This window comes from Panthera leo, chromosome C1 (assembly GCF_018350215.1).
Source record: "Panthera leo isolate Ple1 chromosome C1, P.leo_Ple1_pat1.1, whole genome shotgun sequence".
In the NCBI taxonomy this organism is placed as follows: domain Eukaryota; kingdom Metazoa; phylum Chordata; class Mammalia; order Carnivora; family Felidae; genus Panthera; species Panthera leo.
Window position 1 is genome coordinate 1,278,475 of NC_056686.1, and position 9,928 is coordinate 1,288,402.

The window sequence follows — 9,928 nt, forward strand, 5'->3', positions numbered from 1 at the left end:
CCCCCTAGCTACATCGTCCCACCGGGGCTGGGGTTCAGAGCCGGCCTCCGCACCTGGCCGGGGCTGGACGCAGCAGGCGCCTCGATGGCCAACCCCCCCCCCGCAACCAGGCACACCGGCCGACGCCCCCGGGTCACTGGGGGGCCCCGCGGGGCCTCACTCCGCTGTCCTTCCACACAGAAAAAGAGCAGCAAACTAAAGAAAGCGGCCAGCATGGAGGAGGGGGGCGAGGACCTGGAGTCCCAAGGCAGCCAGGGCCGAGGGTCAGTGGCCCGCCCGAACGGAACGTGGCAGCGGGAGGCGCCCAGGCCCCTGTCTGCGCGGCAGCGGGAGTTGGATGCGCAGGCCCTGGGTGGCGGGGGACCGCGCGGTGGGCTGGGGGAGTGGGGGCCCCTGGGCGCGGACCTCGAGGGGGCGGGACTGGCCAGCGTCGCCCCCTGCGCTCGCTTCCAGCGCCCGGTGCGGCCGGGGAGGCATCCTTCAGTGGGGTCCGCGCCGGCCCCCGCCCCTCCCCCACGTCGCTCCTGGGTGGAGCCGGCTGAGGCCTGGAGCCCCCCTCCCAAGCTGGGGTGCGCCGGCTGGCCTGAGTCGGGAGGCCCTGACCCCCCGTCCCCCACCCTGTCCGCAGGGCGAGCCGGCAGAAGAAGACCGTGAAGCTCTCTCGCGCCCTCTCGGACCTGGTCAAGTACACCAAGTCTGTGGGCATCCACGACGTGGAGACGGAAGGTGAGGGGACCGGGGCCCCCCGGGGGGGGGGCCGGGGAGGGGGAGGCGGGGCGCTGGCCTGCCTGCGCCCCTGATGCCGCCCCCCTGCACCGCAGTGGCGTCCAGCTGGCAGGTGTCGTCCTTCAGCGAGACCAGGGCCCAGCAGATCCTGCAGCAGAAGCCGGCCCAGTACCTGCGCTTTAACCAGCACCAGCTGTCCCGCATCTACCCCTCCTCGTACCGCGTGGACTCCAGCAACTACAACCCTCAGCCCTTCTGGAACGCCGGCTGCCAGATGGGTGCGCGTCACGGGGCGGCCGGCCTCGCTCCCTGGCCGCTGGCTTTGGGGAGCCCCTATCACCCCCTGCCGGTGTCGCCTGGCCGGCCCTGCGGAGGTGGGGGGCGGCCCCGGGACCCCAGGACGAGGAGGGAGAGACGGAGGCACGTCCGCCCGCGTCCCCGGGGGTGGACGGGGGCTGGCGGGGCAGGGCCCCGGGGACGTTCTGCCGGGACGCGCACACACGCCCCGCTCACGCACGGGGCTGTGAGCCCAGGGTCCCTGCTCACATAGGTGAGCCCTGGACTCGGGCAGCCGTGGGGGGGAGGCGGGGCGGCGGGCGGCCAGGCGCTGACCGGGCCACGTTGCCTCCCTGCCCGCAGTCGCCCTGAACTACCAGTCGGAGGGCCGGATGCTGCAGCTGAACCGGGCCAAGTTCAGCCTCAATGGCAACTGTGGCTACGTGCTCAAGCCCCAGTGCATGTGCCAAGGTGAGGCCCCGGGGCCCAGGGACACGGAGCTTCAGCAGGGCCACCTGGTGGGTCAGCCAGGGACACGGCCCCCAGGATGCCAGGAGGGGGTGTGCGGGGGAGGACCCCCACCCTGCCAGGAATCCGCGAGGGGTGTGCTAGGGAGCCCCTCCCCACGCTTGGCCCCCCATGAGGTTTTCCCGCGTGACAAGCCTGAGGGGACTCCCCAAGGACTCAGGCCGAGACACCCCCAACCACGTGTGGCTTTCTCCCCATTTTAAAGTCTTCCTGCTCCCCAGCTTACAATTGCCACCTCCTCGGGTGACGTGCCCGCAGAGCCCCACCCAGGGAACCCCGCACCCGGCCCCGCACCCGGAGGCCGTGTGCCGAGAGGGGAGACGAGCCGTGCCCGGTCACAGGGTGGTCACGGGGGCGGCCGGCACGCGGACGCCTGGGACCCCCGTGCCAGAACGCCGCCTCCCGCCCGCCGGGCCTGGCGCTCCCATCCAGCAGGAGGGTGCGGTGGGGCGCCCAGCCCGCCTGGCGAGAGGGTGGAGGCCGGCCCCGCTCCCCCTCAGCCTGGCACCCCCGCACCCCCCAGGCGTCTTCAACCCCAACTCCGAGGACCCTCTGCCCGGGCAGCTCAAGAAGCAGCTGGTGCTTCGCATCATCAGCGGGCAGCAGCTCCCCAAGCCGAGGGACTCGATGCTGGGGGACCGGGGCGAGGTAGGAGGGGCCCGGGCCCGGGTGGGCGGGGCTGGGGCGCCACGCCAGGCCAGGTGCCAGCCCTGCCCTCCGCGCCCAGATCATCGACCCCTTCGTGGAGGTGGAGGTCATCGGGCTCCCCGTGGACTGCAACAAGGAGCAGACGCGTGTGGTGGACGACAACGGTGAGGCCCCGGGGGCCACAGGGGAGGGCCGGGCGGGGCGCCCCTGTGACCCAGGCAGCCCCCCGGCTGCCCCTTCGCTGGAGCCTGGGTCAGAGCCCAGTCCTCAGGTTCTCCCGGGCCGGGCCGCCAGCCCCCGAAGGAGGCACCGGAAGAGGGCAAGGGCCCAGGTGGCCTCCGGGCTGGACCTGGGGTGGGAGGTGACACCTCCTCCCGGTGGCCTCTAGGATTCAACCCCATGTGGGAGGAGACCCTGGTGTTCACGGTGCACATGCCTGAGATCGCGCTGGTGCGCTTCCTCGTCTGGGACCATGACCCCATCGGGCGTGACTTCATTGGCCAGAGGACACTGGCCTTCAGCAGCATGATGCCAGGTGCGCAGGGGGCCGGCAGGGCAGGGAGGGCAGAGCCCGGGCCAGGACCCCCCGGTATAGAGACCAGCATCTCCTGCAGAGCCCAGTGTCCCCCATAAAGACAAGCATCCCCTCAGGCCAGTGTCCCCCCACAGGCCACCACCCTCCATAGAGACCGGTCCCCCCACAGCCCAGCATCCCCCATAAGGACCGGTTCCCCCCACAGGCCAGTGTCCCCCATAGAGACCGGTCCCACCCACAGGCCAGTGTCCCCCATGGAGATCGATCCTCCCCAGAGGCCAGCGTCCCCCATAGAGACTGGTCCTGCCCACAGGCCAGTGTCCCCCCCACAGTCCAGCATCCCCCATAGGGACTGGTCCCCTCCATAGGCCAGTGTCCCCATAGAGACCGGTCCCGCCCACAGTCCAGCGTTCCCCATAGAGACCAGTCCCCCTATAGGCCAGCATCCCCAATAGAGACCGGTCCCTCCAGAGTCCAGCATCCCCCATAAAGACCAGTCCCCCCCACAGGCCAGTGTCCCCCATAGAGACCGGTCCCCCCACAGTCCAGCGTCCCCCATAGAGACCGGTCCCACCCACAGGCCAGCGTTTCCTATAGAGACTGGTCCCCCTATAGGCCAGCGTCCCCCATAGAGACCGGTTGTGCCCACAGACCAGTGTCCCCCCGCAGTCCGGCATCCCCCATAGAGACCGGTCCCCCCCACAGACCAGCATCCCACATAGAGACCGGTCCCCCCCACAGGCCAGCGTCCCCCATAGAGACTGGTCCCCCTGACAGGCCAGTGTCCCCCATAGAGACTGGTCCTGCCCACAGGCCAGTGTCCCTCCAAAGTCCAGCGTCCCCCCACAGTCCAGCGTCCCCCATAGAGACCGGTCCCCCCCACAGTCCAGCATCCTCCACAGAGACCGGTCCTCCCCCACAGGCCAGCATCCCCCATAGAGACCAGTCCCCCCACAGTCCAGCGTCCCCCATAGAGACCGGTCCCTCCCACAGGCCAGTGTCCCCCCGCAGTCCAGCATCCCCCATAGAGACCGGTCCCGCCCACAGGCCAGTGTCCCCCATAGAGACCGGTCCCGCCCACAGGCCAGCATCCCCCATAGAGACCGGTCCCCCCCCCCCCACAGGCCAGTGTCCCCCACAGGCCAGAGTCCCCTGTAGGTCAGCTGAAGCCAGGACTGAGCTTCTTTCTGTGAGTCGGTCCCTGCCATGGGTGGGCCTGGAGACACAACAGGGAGCTGAGGAGGAAGGTATAAGGCCAGGGGCACTTTGTGGGCGGGATGGGGGAGGGGAGCCCAGTCTGTGGGGTCCCCCAGGCCCCAGGAAGAGGAAGAGGTCGTTGCAGGACTGAGTGATACCGGAGGGCTTCCTGGAGAAGGAGCCCCCAGAACCGGGCTCAGGGGTTGTCCTCGGGGCCCGGGACCTTTGGGTAGAGCACGGGGCGGGGTGACCGTGGCCTGGCTGTTTCAGGTTACCGGCACGTGCACCTGGAGGGGATGGAAGAGGCCTCTATCTTTGTCCATGTGGCCATCAGTGACGTCAGCGGTAAGGTGAGTGCCACCCGCAGGGCCATCTGCCCGGCCCGCCCCTGCTCCCACCCCGGCCCCGTTGCCAGGCTGTTGGGCCTGGTGCTTGCTCTTCTGGGTCTGTTTCTCCGCCTGCAAAATGGGCGGTAGGGACACCCGACCCCTGTGTCCCGGGGCCGCTGCGGGCACCAGGAACCGGACACCCTGGCCCTTCCTGGGCACCCCTGCCCCCCACCCCCCGTCTCTCCTAAACCTCCTCACTCCTACGTCTCAGGGTCCCCGATTCTCCGTCCCTCTCTGGAGGGTGTCTGCCTGGCCCTGCCCCCCCACCCCGCATCCCCCCATCGCCCCAGGCTCTCACTCCATCGCCCCAGGTCGCGGAACCCAGGGCGGCCCGTTCTGTGCTCCGGGCCCAGGCAGGGCGTGTGTGTGGCGGTCCGTCCGGTGTGCGTGGGGGGCCTGCGTGGTCCCGGCGCTGTCTCTCTCCTGCCACCTGCGCGGCCCCGCGGCACCACGGGCCGCCTGGCTCTCGCCCGTCGTCACCCCGTCCGTCCGTGGTGTGTCTGCCTGTCTCCGCGGGCCCCGCGCCCGGCTGTCGGTGTCTCACAGCCTTCACTCTGTCTCTTTGGTCTTGCAGTGAGCTTGCCTATGTCTAAGGTCTACTTTTAGAAGGACAGTCCCGTTAGGAGCTCGAAGGTACCCCAGCGCCGGGGCGGCGGAGTCCGCCCGCCCCCCCACTGCATGCTCAGGCCGCCCCCATTAGCATCCGTGATTCCCGATAGCATTTTGGAGCCTGTCAGCCCATGCGACATGGATCGTGCCGCGGCTCTGGGGTCCCTTGGGCCATGTTCAGCCACAGAGCAGCATTTACGAGGCAGGTCCAGGACTTCAGCGAGGCCTCCTGTGCGTGGACCCCTCCCGGCCTTCCATTCCCTCCTCCGTCCTCCGTCCGCCGCCCCGTGTCCCCCGCCTACCTCTGTGTCTGGTCCTCTGGCTTTGAGCGCCCTGCCCCCCTGCCCCCGTCACCCTTCCTGCCCTCGCCTTTCCTCTCCGCCCCCACCCCCCACGTGCTCCCTGACTCTGTGCGCCCATCACGTCTGGGGTGGGGTGGGGTGGGGTGGGGTGGGGAGGCCCCAGGGACCAGGAGCTCGGAGCTTGAATCCTGGACCTCCTTCTAAATGGCTTTGCGGGCAACTTCGACCAAATTGCACTGGATTTGGGATCTTGAATCGGGAAGCTGATTCAAGTGCTGGCCACTTTAACACCTCCGCCCAGACGTGCCCCTGTGTCACTGGGGAGTGGTGGCTGTCGTCGGGGCCTCTGCATGCGAGGACCCTTCTGGCCTCTGCACTCTCGACACGCAGCCGCCGGCCGCTCCGGCGTTGACCCGGGTACTTGCCGGCTGGTCCCGGGGGCCCCCAGCTGCCCTCCTCAGGCGGGGAGGCTGTCGGGAGAGGCCTCGCAGGGACTTCCCGGGCCTGGCTGTCCGGGAAGGCCCGAAGCCAGAGCAGTTCAGGGAACGCCGAGCCGGCACGGGGCCTGCCCTTAGGGCTGTGTGAACCGAGAGCAGGGTGAGGCTGGCAGCGGGGCAGGAAGGCTTCCCGGAGGAGGCGGCACGTCCGAGGAGTGGGCCGGGCAGGGCCCTGGGAGAGCAGACCGCTGGCCCACACCCGGCTTTGCTTGCTTCCTCAGCCTGTGGCGCCCGAAGGTGGGGGTGGACGTGAGCCCGGCGGTGTCTGCTCCCGTGGGCTTTTCTCCCCGTGTCAGGCCCACCCCGCGGGCCCTGGGCCGGCCTGCTCCGCCACAGCCGGGGGCTCTGTGAGGGGCACACGGTGTGGGCGCGGGATCCGGGGTCCGGGGAGAACCCTGGGGGGGCCTCTCCGTCTGGCCGTCGCCGGGCCCACCCGTCCTGGGACCCGTCCACCCTCCGGCGGCGCCTCCTGGTCTGCGCCAAGGCCGCAGCGGCTGCTGTCCCCGGAAGGGGCGCCCCGGACACCCTCTCCCGCACCCACAGCCCTGCGCGGCACGAGCCCGACACGCTCACCGGCGCCCTCGTCGGGCCGGCTCTCGGGCCGCGGCAGGCTCGGGCCCGTCGCCGCCTGCCGGAGCGTGCCGGGGGCCGGGCCGGCGGTCCCCGGTCCCCGGTGCCCGGCCGCTGGCTACGTGGGCTCCTTCTCTTGCAGGTCAAGCAGGCTCTGGGCCTAAAAGGCCTGTTCCTCAGAGGCCCAAAGCCCGGCTCCCTGGACAGCCATGCTGCTGGTCGGCCCCCGCCTCGGCCTTCCGTTAGCCAGCGGCTCCTGCGGCGCACGGCCAGCGCCCCGACCAAGAGCCAGAAGCCGAGTCGCGAGGCCTTCCCGGAGCTGGTCCTGGGCACGCAGGACCCCGGCTCCGAGGGGAGGCCCGTGACGTGGCGGCCCCCGGCCCCGGCCCCGGCCCCGCTCTGGAGGCCTCGGCCCCGGAGGAGCAGGGCGACCGCAGCCCCCGAGGTAAGGCGCCGGTGGGGAGGAGCCCGGCGCGGGGGAGTCTGGCGCCGGGGCGGCCCCCTTGTGCGCCCGAGGGCCCCGGGCCCGCCGGGATGGCCGCCGCCTGCATGAAGTGTGTGGTCGGCTCCTGCGCCGGTGAGGACGCCGAGGGCCCGCGGCCGGGACGGCTGCCCGGCCCGGGGCCCGGGGCCGGGCGCGAGCCCGTCAGCCAGCAGCCCCGGGCCCGTGCGGACTCGCTGGGGGCGCCCCCCACCGCCGCGGGGAGAGGCAGAGGGGCCCGGTGGCAGGGTCCGGGCGGCGGCGGCGGCGGCGGCGGCGGCGGCGGCGGCGGCTCTGTGTCCTCGGACTCCGGCAGCCCGGGCGGCCCCGAGGTGGCCCCCCGCTGGCCCGAGGGCGCCCGCAGGCAGGCAGGGGCCCCGCAGCGGGAGATGAATGCCTTGTTCGTTCAAAAGCTGGAGGAGATTACGAGTAAATCCTCCACGCTCTCCGCCGGTAAGACCCGACGCTCCTCCGCGGCGTCCTCTGTGCTGCCCCCACTCCGCCCCTCGGCATGGCCGGGCCCGGAGTCTGCTGCGCTGCCGCGCCCAAACCGCCACCTCCGTGTGCTCGTCATGGCTTTACTTCCCGCTGCTCCCTGCTTGCCCGGGGGCCCCCGTAGCCCCCAGCACCCCTTCCCCAGCTGACTGCGACCTGCCCGCGCAGATCCCCCCCGCCCCTAAGCGGCCAGGGAAGCGAGAGCAGGTCTGACCACAGCTGCCTCGGGGGCTGAGGTGGCCCCCCTCCCCCCCCCCCCCCCCCCCCCAGTGCCCCCATGACCCGGCTGCCCTGGATGCCCTTCCTAAGACCCGGGGGAGCTTCCAGCCCCCCTCGTCTCCCTCCGGGCCGGGCCGCGGGTGGGTGTCCGGCCCCTGACTCTGCACCGAAGGCCTCCGGCGAGTCCGGCGTGGGTCGGTGGTGCCCTGCAGAGCGGCCCCCGACGCCCCCGAGACCCCCGGACGGTGCCCAGGGTGTCGAGTGGAGTAGACGGCACCTGCTCGGCCCTGGGGATTCATTTATGGCCTGAGCCACGCTGAGCACCGGCTGTGACTGGACCCCGGCCTGTGGAGGGGCTGAAAGCTGAGCTGTCCCCTCCCCGCCATCCCTGCACCCGCCCAGCCTCGATGTTTGTCCACCGGGCAGCCCCACCCCTATGCTGACCGCCCTGTTCTCCTTTCTGTCCCCACCACGCTGCCTCTGTAGTTAGGGACTGAGAGCAGCCGAGTGCCAGGTAATGGGGCCCGGTCCCCCGGTCCCCCGTGCACCCTGTGCCGTCCCCGGCCTGGCTTGTCGGCCGGGCCCCGTGGACCCTGCCCGTGGACACAGGCCCGTCTGCCCACCCCCCCACCCCCCAGCCCCCAGCCCCAGCAGCGGCAGAGCCGGAGGGCAGGGTGGGGGGCAGCTGCGTGCCCACCGAGGGGCCTGGCTGTTGGGGGTCCTGCGGGCACCGTCCCTGGGGGATGAGCCCGACACGCTCTTCTCCTCTCGTCCACAGACACCCGCCCTTTCTCCGTGCAGAGGCCGGGCTCCTCCCTCCGTGGCCTGGAAACCATTGCCGAGGAGCCAGCCCCGGGCCCCGGCCCCCCACCTCTGGTGGCTGCCCCCCCCAGCCCCTCCCCGGGAGGGCTGCCGTGCCCGTCGGGACCTGCCGCCGAAGTGGCCAGCCCCCCTGTGGTGGCTCTGGGAGCTCCCATGCCCTTCCAACTCAGGACCCAGAGCAGAGGGGTCACGGAGCAAGCCCCAGAAAGCCATCGGCGGGTGTACAACGGTGGGGGCCCAGGGGGAGCCTGCGAGGGGGCCCCCGGCAGCCAGACGGTCAGAAGGGCTGACGGCGACGGGAAGGTGCCCCCGGAGATCCCGGGCGGATGGCGGCCCCCGGCCGGGCCCTGCCCCACCGTGTACTCGGACGCCACGGCTGGAGACCGGCTATGGCGGCGGCTGGAACCGGGCGGCCACCGAGACAGCGTGTCTTCATCCTCCAGCGTGTCCTCCAGCGACACGGTCATCGACCTCTCCCTGCCGGGCCTGGGCCTGGGCCGTGAGAGCGTCTCCGGGGCTCCAGCAGGACGCCTGCCCCTGCGACCCTGCTCGGCCACGGCCGCCCGCCTGGACCTGCCTGCTGTGACCAAGAGCAAATCCAGCCCTAACCTGCGGGCTGCCAGCCAGCTGCCCACGGCGCCGGAAGAGCTTCAGCCCCGTCCGCTGGCCCCTAGGCCACCCTGGGGCCGCCTCCCCCTGGTAGGCCTCCGGGACTGCCCTGCAGCCGCCAAGTCCAAGAGCCTGGGGGACCTGACTGCTGACGACTTTGCCCCTCAAGTGGAGATCCTGGGCCGAAGCCTGGGCCTGGCGAGGGAGGGGCGGGCGGTGCGGGGGGCGCGACGGGACGCCCTGACCGAGCAGCTGCGCTGGCTCACGGGCTTCCAGCAGGCCGGTGACATCACCTCGCCCACCAGCCTGAGTGGCGCTGGGGAAGGGGTGCCCGGTCCCCCCGGCTTCCTGCGGCGCTCGTCCTCCCGCAGCCAGAGCCGCGTGCGCGCCATCGCCAGCCGGGCCCGGCAGGCCCACGAACGGCAGCAGCGGCTGCAGGGCCCGAGGGGACCCCCAGGGGAGGAGCGGGGCACCCCGGAGGGTGCCTGCTCCGGGGGCCAAGGGGGCTGCGGGGACGTGCCGGCCCCCTGCAGGGGCTCCGCGGCCACTGGCCTCCTGCTCAGACTCTGACGGAGGCTCAGGGCGGATCGCAGCTGCCCTCGCCTTGGCCCTCCGTCTGCCACCCCTCCTCCCCCCTCCCCCCGGGAGGAAGCGGCCTCCTGGTCTCAGGGTCTGGGGGCATGTTTCCTGACGTTAAGATACACAACAGAGGTATTTAAAATTTAAGAGACAAAGCTTCTACTGCATTAAAATGGTGCCCAGTCCTCTTCCACTTGTACCTGGTTTTCTGCAGTGCGGTGGGGGGGGGGGGGGGGGGGGGGGGGGGGGGGGGCGTACACAGGGGCGCGGGAGGTGTAGGTGAGCACGGGAACAGGGGAGCGGATGCGCGGGCCCCTGGTGCAGGGGCGCGGGTGTGGCTCCAGGGAATGCTCCTTCTGTGCCCAGAGCTGCTGGTTCCCTGCCCGACGGCGGCGGGCTTGCTCTGCACAAAGCCTCCTCTGGACACCCTAGACTCTAAACTCGCG

At 71.5% G+C, this 9,928-nt stretch overlaps 1 protein-coding gene across 1 annotated transcript in view; it reads left to right on the forward strand.

The window, feature by feature from the left end:
- Nucleotides 1–9,523, forward strand: part of PLCH2 (phospholipase C eta 2) — a 68,284-nt gene extending 58,761 nt beyond the window's left edge. Inside the window, 11 exon segments of the mRNA XM_042951489.1 lie at nt 181–263; nt 629–726; nt 822–1,004; nt 1,366–1,473; nt 2,054–2,178; nt 2,258–2,342; nt 2,567–2,713; nt 4,181–4,260; nt 6,420–6,624; nt 6,627–6,722; nt 8,251–9,523. Of these exon segments, the coding sequence (XP_042807423.1) occupies nt 181–263; nt 629–726; nt 822–1,004; nt 1,366–1,473; nt 2,054–2,178; nt 2,258–2,342; nt 2,567–2,713; nt 4,181–4,260; nt 6,420–6,624; nt 6,627–6,722; nt 8,251–9,473 (2,433 nt within the window). The 3' untranslated portion in view covers nt 9,474–9,523.
- The last annotated feature ends 405 nt before the right edge of the window (nt 9,524–9,928 follow it).